Raw genomic sequence first — 15,607 nt, forward strand, 5'->3', positions numbered from 1 at the left:
ACTTAATTTTTTCTAAAACTTTTCAAGTCTCCTCTTTCATCACTGACACAAAATTTCCATCAAAAATTAATTTCTTTAAAGATGATTACTTCAGCAGAAGGGGTCAGTGAGGTCTGGACTCAGGCCCCTCTGATGCAGCAATTGCATCTGACATCTGCAGTGACTCTCCATCGGTGAAGGCTGCCATTGAACCCTTCTCTCCAAAAATCCCTATATCTAGGTTCCCCTGGTTGAAGACTCTCATTGTGAGAGGAAATTAAACATTATTTTTTGAATATGAGACTCCAGGGTTTGAATGTAAGGCTTTCTGCTTCATACTGCCCTAGCTGCCAAGCCCCGAAAATGCCCCTCAGTTTTTGGTTTTGTTGCAAGGAAACAGATCTGTCTGTTTAGATGATGGTCCTCATGCCGGCCAGATGGAGCTTTTAGAGGAATGCATGTCATATGCACAGTTATTCTGGTCACCATTCAGCTTTTTGGTGGTGTCAGTAAATTCTTGTCTGCTGTCATGAACCTGCTGTCACAAAGGGAGTATGGTGAAGATGTCTTCTGTGTCAGGCAAGCAATTTATTTTTGACCCTCTGGATCTGTAAATTAATTATTTTAACAGCTATAATGACAGGTGTAATAAGCTGTAACTACCTTAGAAACAGGACTTTGTCTTCTGTGGTACATCTGACACAGCTGAGAATCCAGGATTGGGTTCAAAAGAGAAAGACTCAAACCAGTGGGAATATTTGGTATCTATTTTTGATTTGATGATGGAGTAAGGTAGCAGCAGGTGCCTGTTGCAGGGCTCTTGGGAAGTGGCCTGCTACTTCCTTCTTAAAAGTAATTCTGGTCAAAATCAGAAGCTGACAATAAACCAAGCAAGTATTGGAGATTTTCTATGATAAACTGTCAGTCTTAGGAGTCATAGTAATACAAAATATTGCTTTCAAATCATCCATGTCGCAATGTTTGTGAAGGACTGTAAGTAGTTCAAAAGGGTCTTTTGGTTAGACTGGGTACTTTGCTCAGCCCTCGAGACCCGTTCTCAGTATACCACTCATGGGTCCTGCAAAAGCTATTGCGTTTTTAAGGTCTTTGCACCTATCTTCTTTGGAAAGTTTGCAGAAGAACTTGTTCAGGGAACAATTTAAAAGGCAAGCAATGTTCCTTTCTTGCTATTAAGTTCCCAGTATCAAGTGGCCTAAGAGTGAAACTATTTGGATTAGATTCTTGTGAAATAACATCTGTAGACCCAGACTACTTTTGAACATGGTAGTTTCTGCTGTATGCCTCCTTCAGCCCCAGCTGTCAGCCAGATGATGGAGGAACAAAACCTTCACTACTGAAATTATTTCAGGAAAAATAAAAGGTGAAAGAAGGGCTTATTTCACAGTTCTACCGGACTCTGCTCCTCCCCGCTTTCTCCTCTGTCCCCTCTGTTTCCTTCTGAATGACTTGTAGGTTAGTCTTTTGTTTGTTTTGTTTGTTTGTTTGTTTGTTTTTAATTTAAATAGCTCAGTCAGAAGCTGCTTCATGTTTCCAGATGAGCCTTCCAGAGCACAGGGGAGCCATAGGTCCCCCCTAAATTACTTTTTATATCTTAGTTACAGGTGCAAAATACTTCCCAAATCCAAGTGGGGGTGACTTCAGAGTAGAATTTCTTAAGAATAAAGCCAGTAAAGATCATTATAGCTCTGTAGTAAAAAATATTTAGATATGTTTGTAATAACGTGCTGGGTTTGTGTGTGTGGCGGGGGTTTTTGGTAGCAGGGGAGGGGGCTACAGTGTTGGCGCTCTGGGAGAAGCTTCTTGAATCTCCCCTGGCTCCAAGTCAGACCCACCTCTGGCCAAGGCACAGCCAGTTAATGACAGTGGCCATGCCTCTGTGATAATGTATTTAAGAAGGGCAATCAGGGAGGAGGAGTTGGGAGTTGGGAGGAGGACACCTCTGCAAACACCGAGATTGGTGGAAGGAAGGAAAAGGAGGAGAGGGAAGGTGTGCCTGGGCAGAGACACTTCCCTGCAGCCTGTGGTGAAACAGCAGGGCTGCCCCCCTGACACCCATGGAGGTCTATGTTGAAGCAGATGCCGACCTGTGGTCTGTGGAGGAGCCCACACTGGAGCAGGTGATTTCACCTGAAGGATGCCGGGACCGTGTGGGAAGAAGCAGCCCCCACTGTTGTAGTTTGGTGCTGGGAGGATTGCAAAATACAGGGGTGTCCCAAGCTGAAGCAGCTTGGAAAGGGCTGCAGCTCATGGGAGGCACTCATGTTGGAGAAAGTTGGTGGAGGACTGTCTCTTGTGAGAGGGGGACCACTATGGAGCAGGGGAAGAACATGTGGAGTTCTCCCCACCCTGAAGAGGAAGACCTCACCTGCCCATTTCTTGCCCCCTGCACTGCTTGGGGGGAGGAGGTAGAGATATTGGGAGTAGAGCAGATCTGAACCTGTGAAGAAGGGAGGGTTGTTGGGAGGAAGGTGTTTTTAAGGTGTAGCAATGCCTATCACTGTCCTAGTCTGACTGTTAGTGGTCACTGGTTTTTGTGTCTGAATTAAATTTATGTTTTTTTCTTCCCCTAACAAGTCTGTCTTTTGCCTGTGAAAAGTAATGGGTGAGTCATCCCTCCCTGTCCTTATCTCAATTCCGGAGACTTTTGCTTCATTTTCTCCCTTCCAGCACTGGGGGGAAATTGGGGAATGAGCAGCTGTGCGGTGCTCAGTTGCCCTCTGAGCTCAAACCACGACAAATAATAAAACTAATCTGCTATTTTTTGATTGAAAAGATGATGATCTCTAAGGAATAAATATTTGAAGCTGCTACCTAAAATTCAGCCAAGAACATACCACAATTCTATACTGTGTTATTTCTACAAAAAAAATGCTGAAAAAATAGCATCAAGTTACAAGATGCATTAAGTTTTAAGTCATGATATTTATATGTCATGTTGATTCTTACATCTCTGTTAGTAATACTGTTTTACTTCTTTAACTGTACGGCCTTCCACTGTCAGCCAGTTCATTAGCATGTCCTGTGCCTTAAAAGCTGCTTGCAAAAACCCATATAGATTTGTAGAAATAAAGGACTGCAAAAGGTTTTCAAGAGATCATCAGATCAAGTCCTCTGCACTGAGGCAGGATCCAGTATATTTGTATCAGACGCAACAGGCTTATGTATATATGGCTGTTCAAAAGCTCTGATTTTTAAGAGAATAGTGCAATCTGAAAACCAGCTGGAATCCTCTATTACTTATCAGAATTTACAGAAGCCATCTGTAAATTACTGCCTTGGCTAATACATTCATGGTTTTGAGGTCATTTTTCACTTCCTCACCTCTCCTTTAGTAACAACCCCGCATTAAATCCTAGCTCAACAAAGTCAACAGGAAAATTCCCATGGACTTCAACAGAACCAGGCTTTTCCTCCGTTTTTCTTTTTGATTTAGCTGAGTGGCCATGGAAATCTTTGGCTGACAGATTTATTTAGAAACAGTGAGACACCTAAATTTTAAATCTTGCTTTAGCCTGTCTTTTATTTGAGTATGTGCTTTGGGAATACATTTAGATAATTTTTATATTTCAGTGTAAATCCCAAAGTAAAATGTCACTACTAAACCAACATTTACCAATTGTTCATTTCATGGATTTGGGTTGAAGCGCTAAACTTAGGAAAAGTTAGGTTTCTTACTGAGCCCTGATGACATAGGTACAGTTGGCTCTGCCTTGTGCAATGGAAAAAAATAGACGATCTCTCCAAGTCCCTGTCAGTTCTGTGATACTTTGATTTAACTAGTTTGCTTTTAACTTCAATCAGACAGATTTGTGGCTAAGACATATCAGAAAATAAAAAGAACATGCCACAGGAAAAAAATGTAATGTACTTGTTTCAATCCTCTGGCTGCAAGAAGCAAATAACCAGACTTATTTCTGCTCACTATGAACAGGTTTTCAGTTCCTAAATAAGATACTGAGTGCAGTCTTAAGATGCTCTCTCTGATGCAAATCTCATGCTGAGGTTCCTTTTCCGTATGATGATGAGGAGGCACATTAGAGCTACTAACAAAAGGGCCAATGTAACTGTGACCTGAGAATGGGCTTTCAACCTGCCATAATTGCCTGGGATTAGTAAAACAGTCATCTTCTTCCGGTTGCTCTCTGGTTGCCATTCTTTCAGATGCTCTCTGAAGAATTCAAATATCAAAACAATTTAAAAAGAGACAAGGCTTTGCGCAATCATAGAAAACAAATCTTTTGTTTTGTTTTGTTTTGAAACAAGTCTTTAAGGCTCTTGGGCATAGAAAGAATCTGGAAAAGCTACTTAAATCTTGTGATTTAGATGTGCTGTGGCTCTAATTATTTGGTTCTTTGCATTTTAAGGCTTGCCCCAGCTCCCACAGCAGTGAATGGGAATCACTGCAGTAGCATCTGGGCCTGATAGATCTGCCTCTCAAGCTGCTCTGCAGGGACACCCACTCTCTTGTTTCCTTGACTTCTGGTTTATTCTTTTGAAAATACACAAAGGATAAAGTTCAGAAAAAAAACACTCCTGGTAACAAATGAAGCAAACAACCTGTATGTAACCTTTAATTTAAAGCAGGAATTAAAAAACAGTTTATTGCCCTCTGGATGGGTATAATGTCAATCCAAGGAAAGAAAGATGAAGCTCTTCCAAAGGAGAAAAACAAGTGACAGCAGAGGTAAAGGGCGAGGACAAAACTGGGTGGCTTTTAATGTTAAAGGGCCTAGTTGGGTTCTGATACAAAGTTTTAAAACCCTAAATACTCAACATATAATTTAAAGAACAAAATTTAATGGCCTTAGTATTGGTAACAGTATCTGTATCTTAGAAACCCACTGAATGTGGGTAATATATTTGACAATCTTTGCTCAAGGAGTCACAAACTTTCCCAAACTAGCGGCTCCAGGATGTTGTCCATCAAGACTGAATAGTCAGCTATAGAGGTTTGCAGACCTCTTAGATCTTTTTTTTCGGGGTGTGGAGGAGAGAAGAGGAACCATTACTTTTCCTTTTGCAGTATTGCTTTTAATTCTCGTGAGTATTCTGCTATCTGCCTCGAACAGACACCCAATAAAGACTTTGACATTTTTATGAGCAGAACAATTATGCCACAGATTTCCTCCCCATGCGACCTGCTTCCTGGGATAGAAGAAGATGTAAACCCAATTCATGACTAGTTACGAAGGTGGGCAAAGGAGTTTGAGTCAAGGTAATACTTTAGTTGTTTCTAGAGGAGAAATCAGTCCCCTTCTGTGGTGGCAATATGTGTCTCTGAGGGCAAAATAAAGGCAAAGAAACAAATGGAGAGAAATTTTGGGATTTGTTTTGGTGCTGGTAAATTAATTAAGCTGCTTTGTTTCTCGGTTTATTACTGGTCTCCCTTTTCCTCTTCACTCAACTTAACCATCAGCTTGACCAAAGAAAACTCCTTATATGCCTCCAATAAAGAGGTAAAAACAGGAAATTGTGCAGGGAGAAAGAGATTGACACTTCCCTTCTGTTACCTTGGGAATCCACAGATCAGACCAGTGTATCTAGTGAAGTACATTGACCTCTAAAAAAAAATTGTGTGATAAAACCCTTTGTAACCCTTCACTAGCTAAATTTGGTTTGATCCCCAATCTCTGTGGTATGGGTCCCCAAAAAAGTGAGTGAGGATGGCACAAGAATAGGAGGATGTGGGGAAGAAGCTGCCTCCCATCACCAGTGATGATGCACTGTCATCACCAGTAATGACACAGTCCCTGTGAGATGTGGCCCTGAGCACGCTCTGCCTGAGAGAAGGGTACGAACAACAGAGTTTTGGGCAAGAGATGGAGTTTGTAGGGAAATGTCATATGTCATACAAAGTCAGAATACTTCAAATCTCTTTCATCTCGAATGTTTTTTATTTTTCTCCCACTCTTATTAAGTCAGTATCTCAGCAGTATCTTCTGACAAAGAGTTATAGTTGCAAGATCTGTCATATTGTCTGGTATAATTTTAAAAAAAAATATCTTGTTTTTTTCAATCTACACCAAGACCACCTGTATGCACTGCTCTCTGGAAGTTGAGATCTCATTCACTAATTACTTGCTTATGTTTTTAGGGCTCTAGGAGGCAAGTTTTTTTGCTTGTGGGTTTAACGGTTTCATTAGGTCAGTCCCTTTTTTGCTAGCTTTTCATTAAAACTCATTGTCAATTAAAAAAGCTGTTTTGGAGAAACAAACTTTTACAAGGTCCCTAGTTTGTGAAGGCACCCACCAAAGACAGTCTACCACTTTCTTTGCCATTAAAACAGAACCAAATTTATACACACTTTAGATTTTGCTCATGGCTGCTTTGTTCAATAAGAAAAAGGGGGGTGTGGGGGGGTGGTAGTTTGCTTGCTGTATTCCCAAGGGAACCCCGCTAAGTTAAAACACATTTTAATCTCTTGAGCCGGCAGCTTTATTAGTAAGTGTTTCCCAATCTTCAGGGAAATCTAATTTCACAAATAGATCAGAGCCATTTCAAACGTAGCTTTCCGTTGCCATCCACCGGGGGACAAACGGGGAGGAGGAAGTTTGTCAGAAAAGACCTTTTACCAGAGGTGTCTCCATCGACTGCCACCCACCTGAAGTCGATAGTACTCAAATGAGTACGCCGGTGCGGACTATATAAGAGAAGCGCATGGCCCTGGAGGGCGCATCCCTTCTCTCCGGGCGTAGCATCGACCGCCCCGCTCCGCGCCCGGCGGAACCTCCGCGGGGACACGGGCTCTCCCCAGCCCGCACCCACTCGGGGCCACTCGCCTCCGCCTGAAGGTAAGCAGCCACCCGCCGGCTCCTCGCAGGGGGCCTTCGGCGTGGAGCGAGGGGGGTGTCGCTGCCCCTGCGGCGGAGCCCGGGTCCTTCCCCGGTTACTCCCCGGCTTTGCCGTGCGCCCCCGCGGCGGCTGCAGAGGGAGGGAGAGCTGGGAGCCGTCGGGGAGAGCCGGCTCCCTCGCGGCTCCGATTAACTCTTTCGCCCACGAAGATTTGCAAGCATAAAGCAGTCTGTAAATAACAGAATTTTTCCTCCCCCCCCCCCCCCCCCCTTAATCCTAACCGTTTGATATAATTAGAATAGCTTACTTAGGAGCATTAAGCACTGCTCTCGAAGCCTCAGCCCGTTGTAATTGTTTTTGCCCTCTACACCCCGATTCGCGACAGTTCCCGGCGCAACTCGCCCCTAACTGAACTCCGTCCCGTCGCCCGTCCGTTACGTTCTTGCCCGAAAAGCAGCGCGGCCGGGGCGGAGGGCGGGCGGGCTGACCCGCCGGGGCTCCCCCGCCGCCCCGCTCCGCCGGCGCAGGAAGGCGGCAACCGCAGGCGCGGGAGCAAAATCCGCCCGCAAAGCCCTGGCCCGCAAATACGGGCGGCAGGGTTAATACCCATCCCCTCATCCGTGTCTCTAGATGCGCCCTCCGCGGAGCCGGGCGAGCGCGCCGGGGCTGCGCGGAGGTCGGGGCGGGGGACGCGGCGGGGCCAGCCGCTGGCGGCCCGTCGGGTCTCAGCACCGCACCGCGTTTGCTCCGCGGGGCTTGAGCCCGGCCGGGGCGTGCGGGAGCGCACCGCGGCCGCGGGGGTGCCCCCGGGCGCCGCATGGAGGGGGGGCCGGGCGGGCGGGGTGCGGGCCGAACCCGGCGCTGACCGCCTTCGCTCTCTGCCTCCTCCCAGCGCCGCAGAGATGCGAGGGGCGAAGAGACGCCAGGCGCTGCCCGCCATCGTGCTCCTGCTGCTGGCCTCGGCCCCGCCGCCGGGCGCCGAGGGCCGGGACGTGCCCGCCGCCGGAGCCGAGCGGGGGGCGCTCCTCGACCTCCTCCTCCAAGCCCTGGGCGACGGCGGCCGCCCGCTGCCGCCCCGCCCGCCGCGGCGGGACCGGGTGATCTCCCGGCGGTACAGCGGCGGCGGGGCCCCGCCGCCCGACCCCCGCTCCATCGCCGCCGCCCCCCCGCCGCCGCCGCCCCGGCTCTTCGCCGCCGCCCGCCACGGAGGTAAGAGCCACCGCGCTGCCCCGCGCTGCGAGCCCGGGGAGGCAGCCCACCCCGGGGATGCAGCCCACCCCGCTCCGTGGCTCGTCCACGCCGCCTCCTCCTCCAGCGGCCGAGCCCGACGGCTCCTCCGCCGGGGCAGGCGGGAGGGGGAGAGCGGGAAGCGGGGCGTGGGGGTGCGCTCCCCCCCGCCCTCCGAGGCGGCAGCCCCCGGGGAGGTTTCTGGCTTGGCCGGAGTCGAGCCCCGGCTGGGAGCAGCGCAGCCCTGCCCCGCGCCCCCGCAGGGGTTCAGCCGTGGGGTACCCGAGACACAGGGGAGGACGGGGTGTGGGGGGGTCCCTCGGGCTTCCGCACCTTCTGCTGGGAGGTCAGTTGCGACCACAGCCCATCTGCAGCCCCGCTGAGCGAGCCTCCCAGCTTGCTTAGGTTGCAGCACAGCCAGCGCTGAGGGAGCCCCATGTCTCCCCAAACTTTGTATGGCTTCTTTGATTCGCACAAAGAGGAAAAATGACTAATCTGAGACAAGGATGTCTGGATTTACTCCTTTTAACTTCTTTTTCAACTTGACCAGTTCTGGTTTTGCTGGGACAGGTGTGGGAGGCTCAGACTGTGCTGGGCATGGGGGCTTGTTTCACCTTCTGGAGGGTGCTTGGGCTGGGGCAGGGACCCCCCCGCCAGCACTGGCCCAGGTCAGGCCTGGCCGTGGCAAGCAGGGGCAGTTCAAGGCCAAGCACAGACGCCTGGTGATATTCAGAGACCGTGCTTGGCCAGGAGACCGGGCAGCGGGTCCCTTCTGCCACAGCTAGTTTTCGTGCAGAGCCACACAAAATAGTTCCTACTAGAGTGGAGCTGCCTGAGGGGTTTGTGTGGGTTAGGATGGTGCAGTTCAGCAAGGAGATTATAGTGACTGGTGTTTGGCAGTAGCCCACTAATATTTTTCTCTTGTTGCCTGCCAGAGACCCTGCGGGAGAGAAACCAAGATGAAGGAAATTAGGGAATTTTGGTTTCTTAGGGATTTGTGTCCCCGAAGAGAGCTCTTGGGGATGATGGCAGGTAATAGGTAAAGTCGAGATGCGGCCCTCCCCAAGTCACACTGATAGACTTGCTCTTCTCTGTCCAGTGGTTTATTTTAAAGGAAATTAAACCCCATTTTGGAAAAAAACTTAAAGTTGAGTGACAAGTTCAGAGGTTAGTAGGTGAGCAACTGATTGGTAGGGCAGGCACCACTTAGTGCACAGTCTAAGAAAACTGGACTAAAAAAATGTCAAATCAAGAAAAAAGTAATTAATGTTCTGGTCTGGGAAGCTTCTGCTGAGTGTGATCTGCCCCAAGTACTGAGCAGTCCATCAGTAAGGAGTTGTAGTGTCCCACTGAACTTCCAGATATTCTTGTGTTTTCAGAGCATTAAGTTGCTGGCAGTTAACGGAAAACCAGCCCAAACCAGATTGCCACAGATTTGTTTGCTGACTGGAAAAGATGCTGCTGGTTATCAATGTAACTGGCTGTGAGTGATTACTTACTGTGGCTTGAATTCTTTGTGCTGTGCTCACTTTCTCAGGAAAAAAAAATGTTAAAAGGCTTTTTCATGGCAGGATACATGAAGCCTTACATGTGTCGTCTTTTCAAAAGAATGAAAGATAGAAAAGTGTAAACCTGAGAGCAATAGTTACTAGTATCAGGTGGCTTGAGGAAAAGGTCTATTACAGACAACAGTATCTCCCGTTTGAAATGTTTACTCCTAACTAAGTAATTGTATAGAACTATGAAATAGAAAGTGTAAATATTTCACAAAATTTATATAACTTGGCAAGGGAATTTTCTTGAATTCATCAGTATTATACATAATAAGGCTTTGTTTTCTATTAATTCTTAGTTTCAGTAACTATATTGTCTGCAAAAGGAGTGAAACTGCTGAACGTCCTTAGAGAAGTTCTCTCATTGTCCCTGGCATAGGTGCAGTGTCCTGTGGGCTGCCACAAAGGTAGCTTTCTCTCCAGCCTAGAAAGGGCAGATCTACAGTTTATATAGTAGTCAAGTTTTCATATTAATTCAATTTTATAACAAATGGCAAGGATACAAATTACCTGTTGTGATTGTGTGTGTGTTTGTTTTTTGGGGATAGAGAACTGTGACAAAGCTTTTCTTACGAATCATCAACCCTTTTCTTAACTCCTGTCACCAAAAAATCAACAGCAGCTTTTTATTCCAGCTGGTAGTACCTGAGCGTCAGCTGAAAAGAATGGCTCATCTTTCCATCAGTCAGGAAAGGTAGTGTATTCATCTGAGTGCTCAGTCAAGCATTTAAAACTGGTGTGTTATATTTGGATTGTCTGTTCTTGCTGAAAATCAAACCCAAGTGTCTGATTTAAAAGAAAATTAAGCAGCATATTTGCTTCTTTTGTTTGAGATTAAAAGCATCCAGAACAGTGATGTATGCAAAGCAGAGCATTCAAGAAGCATCATCTCTGTGTTTCCTCTTTTTTTTTTTAATTTTCAGAGGATGTTACTCTGTATTATCAATTAACTGATTAGCAGGAGGGCTGAAATGTGCTTCCCCTCCTGTTCTTCTCTTTCCCTCACTCTCAGGACCGGTTCCAGCTTTAGTCTAACCACACGATGAACTAATTCGACTCACTGGGCAGCACCTCCACATGCACCTTTCTTTTATTTAATTTGGGGGGGCTTGGTTAGCTGGTTGTGTAGTGAAGGCAGCTGACCTGGTGTGCCACCGGCTGAATTTTAAGAGCAGCACAAAGCAAGTGGCCCGAGCACGTGATCGGGGGGATCGGACCTCCTCCTTACTGCGATGGGGACCTCATTTAGCTCAGGCCGTAACAGAAGAGCACAACACCGTAGGGTGTCTTCAGTGAAGCTGGATAAAAAAATAGGTGAGGCACTAATTGTCAGGCATCCTACATGTGCCACTCATTTATAGATACGTAAATAAGATGATGTAAAAGCAAGAGTGGTTGGTCCGTGATGCCCTCTCTGGATATGGCTTGCAGGCGGTTCAAGGGCAGGTCCTGGACTGGAGCGATGTCTTGGGGGTAACAGCTGTGCTCCGCTTCATGCGGGTTCGCTGGGGGCGAAGGGGCACGACAGCACTGAAATAGGACGGACACTCAAACCTGCCCTGCGTGTTGGGGCAGTGAGCGGCTGTGACTTGCCTGGAAATTACTCTTTAGGACTTTTTTTTTTTTTTTTTTCCCCTTAATCAGGGATATATTCCATGTTGTGTGCTTCTTGGCCACGTGAAGGTTTGCATCATGTATCTCGTAGAACTCAGAAGGACACCCACATGCAATAACGACGCTGGTTTCACTGTCACTTTAGCTGTTTTAACTTTACCTCTTATCTCTACATGTTCAAGAGTTGTATCTCACACTGATCTGTCCATATTTTTCTTGGTGACCTGATTAACAAGAGTGACTACTTACTCTGAAGAGTATATTCAGAAGATATAATGTATTCCAACTAACCAGAAAGCGATCTTCACCTTTTGCTAGGATTTCTGGTAGGTTGTCACTAAAAATAGAAGTTGTTCCTTTGAATGATTGTATCTAGTGGGATTAAATTTTCTGTCACAACATCCTTTACTTTCCTGATTTCCATGAAGTTTCAATGCTTCAGTGTGGGGTGTTTTTTTTGCTCTAAGAAGTGTCTCAAAGTTTTTAAGTTTGGTGATGAAAGCTCCTCAGTGGGCAGTCTTTTTCATACCTATCCCCTACTTCTGATGCATAACTGTAGTCAGATTTCTTTTTATGAAGAACCCAAATATGTATTGTCACAAGAGAGGATTCAGCATCAGCTTATTTTTGAAGGTCACATTGGGGGACCTAGAACAATTTGTCATTCTTCTCAGGTTTTCTTTGTTACCTTTATCCAAACACATTCCACAGAACTAGAATGACTTCTATGTAATTAGATTTAAAGAAGTCTTGGGAAATAAAGAAGTCTGCATTAACTTTTCTTTCTTACATATTCCCCAAGACAGTGGAGAAATAAGCTATCTAAACTTACAAGGGGTAGGGGGCTGAAATTTGTCTTTGTGCTGGGAGACCAGCAAGATGTTTTAAAACATTTTGATTAGTTATTTTTCAAGCATGAAGGAATGAAGATAAATATTGCTCTCAATTTGCCGGTACGTTCAAATTAGCCTCCTGAGCATATCTACTTCAGATTTAGAATAACATATCATAGAAGAGAATTTGGCCCTCAAACTATTTAAACTTTGAGGTTAAACTTAAGAGATCAGTTTTATGCCAAAATTTCTTACACATCAGCAGAACAAAACTGTATGTTGTCCCATGACATGGTGCTAATTTAACCATTATTCATAATGAGTTAGATTTGAAAGATATGTTTGAGGTTTGTTTTAGTTTACGGTTGAATCAAGACCATGTAACCTTATGTAAGGCATAAGAAAAGTTTTATTCTTTTTACTCGCTTAAAAAAATCTCCTGTAAATGTAGTGATAGTTACAGCTGGAAGTCCCTAATTCTGCAAGACCTGCTGTGCCTAGTACTAAACTACTTCAGTTAATGTTTTTACAGATCTGGAATAAAAAAAGGAGACCACTGAGGAATATAAACCTTGTCTCTAGAGATTAAAATGTATGATATGGCATAAGACAGAATTCTTTGTAATACTTGTGTCTTGTCCAATTATTATTCCTATTCATAAAATAGATTTTTTTTTTTTTTTTTTTTTTTTTAGTATATTGTGTTAATAGGAATTTCCAGGCATTCAGGAGACTTAAAAGATGAGAGTTAGTAAAAATGTCATTCTCCAAAGTCACATGCTTACGATAGCAGACATTATCTCAGAAATTTGTAAAATAGTAGATAAAGTTGGTTTAAAAAATCAAAATAAATCTTATTGGCTTGTAGTAATTATTCCTAATTCCCCATCCAAGGTTTTTGAATAAATTCTTTTTGCAGTGAAATTGGTGAGTAGGCTTTTCTGGAACAGAACCAGACAAATATATTCTGCTTTCAGAGGCTCAATATAATCCATATTCCAAATAGTGAAGAGACTTATTTTTCTCTATTGAGATGGACATGATAGGCAAATAAATTATAACTCTGCATATTCAAGATCTAGTAATTAAAAGAAAATATATTCTCATAAGTTAAACTGAATGAATTTTCATATATCATTCCTTTCAGCAGAACATCTGTATGGCAGTCTCCATGGGAGAGTGCAACTCGCTTGAGTACTGGAAGCGGTAAAGATGCCATAGGACAATATGCTGCCCAGACCAGTGGTTACTGAGGTGGGAGCAGAGGGTCTGTGAGGATCTCATCACACCGTGATGCAGAAATATGAACAGTCCCAATGAGTTCAGTGGAAATAACCATTATCTCTGCTCCTGCCGAGGTTAGATGTCACTTGTACCCAAACAATGCGAGTAGGCAGGACAGATTTTTATTACATTGTGTTTCATTTGTGTGAGGAGAAAGAATTACTTTTCCTTAAATATATTGATGGTATTTTGATTGGCCGCTTTTTAATGACCTATTACTTTCTTTTCTCTGTAATAAATATATAGTTCCACACACTGAGAGGTTTAATTCTAAGTGTGTATTTGTAACTGTTCTTGTATTTGTAAGCATTATTTGCTTTTTCCACCATTTTTGCTATTTTTAATGAAATAAGCCTTGACTTCACTGCTTTTCATTCAGGTCAGCTGCTATTTATCATCAGCATTTCCTTCTGGAAAGTGTTACCTTTGTACTAGTTCCCCAAACTGTAAGATGTCTGTGATCTCAATGCCTCTAGTTTGCATGCTGACTTTCTTAGTTTCTAATTTAATTAAGTCCCAGATGCTGCAGAGAGTGCATATTCCTTCAGCCTTCAGTTCCACGCAAGTGCTTGGATCTGTCGTGTCCAGCTCCTTTATGGTTATGTCTTTATGACCTGTAAACCTGCTGCTACGTTTCTCTCCTTGACTGCTTGTGTTTTTAGGTGTATTGTTCAATATGCCTTGTAATAGCAGTATTGTGTGTTTGGCAGACGTGACCTCTAGGCAATAGAGCTGGGCCACTGAACAAAAGGCATCTGAAATCTAGGATAAGCCAGAAATCTTCCATATCATGGTAGAGAATGTCAAGCCCATGGGCCAACCCTGACAGCTGATGGGGGAGTGAGCAAAGACGAAACATAGTCGTTACGTACACGAAGGTTCGAAACATAATGAAGCCCATCAGAGTGGTCTTTCAAATGAATGAATGACACTTGCTCTCCACGAGGCTCAGTTCTCGCTTCCATGAATCATGGCTCAAGCCGAGGGTGCTCGATACCACCCAGAATTGACCTGACGTTGTGTGCTGTCCTGGCGCATGAAGGGAGAAACCTTGCGGCACTGTTGTACCCCAGGCAGCAAACATTTTGGACAGCAATAGGCTGTGCCAGGAGCAAGCTAGGATGTCGGCATATGGAAAAGCTTTTTTGTTGGTCAGTGACTTTTTCTTTATTCAATATGAGGAGATCTTCTGTGTGTTTTTTTTTTGTTTTTTTTTTTTTTTTTTTTGTTTCTCATTTTTATAAGTATTATATTTAGCATGACAAGGGACACAGTTGCTAATGTGTACAGTTCTAGCCCCAGAAAAGTGAATGTCAGAATTGTCACTGATTTACACCAGGATTGGGCCTGAAGTACACCAGGACTCCTCCAGTATGCGGGGAAGTGAATAACAAATGAAACAGAAGTTTCACTTCGAAGTAGATCCAAGTTCATAACTGTAACTCGGGAACTATAGCATGCATTTTGAATTAGTCTAGCTTGGCCCTGAGCCTGTGGGAAAACTGAAGAGTTGATATATTTTGTTGTCTTTTTTTTTGTTTGTTTTTTTTTTTTTTTTTTCTTTAAGCACCATTTGATTTTACAATCAAGAAAGAATGGCAGGTCTTTGCATTTTACTGGTTTATTATTACAGGTGTTAATTTGCTAGAGAAAGCCTCTGAGAGGTGGGAGAATGGTAATGCGCAGGTGTAAGGTTTTGCAATAAATTTATTTTTTGTTAGATAGGCTTTAGTCTTGAAAATACACTGCTTCATGTCTGGAGGTGATGCTGATTTTTAAATATGTACATATACAGGGAGAGATTTAAAAAGATGAGGAGTGTAACTATACCTCCCTATATATAGGCACACCCCCCCCATCTTTTAAATAATGAGTTTTGAGGGCAATTTGAGGGAGAATGATGTGGTGTTTCAGACTTACACATGATTTGAAAGTTACAAAGGTGGCTTATAAACGTAGACTGTATTTTCCAAAGTGCTTAAAACAGCATAAAAATGGTTGCATAGTAGTAGTCACTGTACAAAGCTATAAACAAAACCTTATAATCAATAAGGCACCTGAGAAAGATGCACCATCTAGGAAAATAGCCCCTGGAAGGCTGCAGAGAGAAAAGGGAGGCTGGTTCCACGTCTGAAGTATGTGTAGTGCCACTGTCTGCACTGGGATCATTTTATTCTTAAAGATCTCTCCAAGTGACCTGAAAGTAGTTTGTAGGAGTGGGAAAATATCTCCATTATTAACGCTTACCTGTTTTCTACAGAACTAAAATTCTCAGTGGTGTTTATCTAATACTTTTCACTAAAG

General features: G+C 44.4%; 1 protein-coding gene across 1 annotated transcript in view; it reads left to right on the forward strand.

Moving 5' to 3' along the window:
• Nucleotides 1-7,694: 7,694 nt before the first annotated feature.
• ALKAL1 (ALK and LTK ligand 1) overlaps nucleotides 7,695-15,607 on the forward strand; it is a 36,798-nt gene continuing 28,885 nt past the window's right edge. The window contains exon 1 of the mRNA XM_042798152.1: nucleotides 7,695-8,001. Within this exon, the coding sequence (XP_042654086.1) occupies nucleotides 7,695-8,001 (307 nt within the window). The remainder of the gene's footprint in view (nucleotides 8,002-15,607) is intronic.

This window comes from Tyto alba, unplaced genomic scaffold (genome assembly GCF_018691265.1).
Source record: "Tyto alba isolate M040663 unplaced genomic scaffold, T.alba_DEE_v4.0 Super-Scaffold_27, whole genome shotgun sequence".
Taxonomy (NCBI): domain Eukaryota; kingdom Metazoa; phylum Chordata; class Aves; order Strigiformes; family Tytonidae; genus Tyto; species Tyto alba.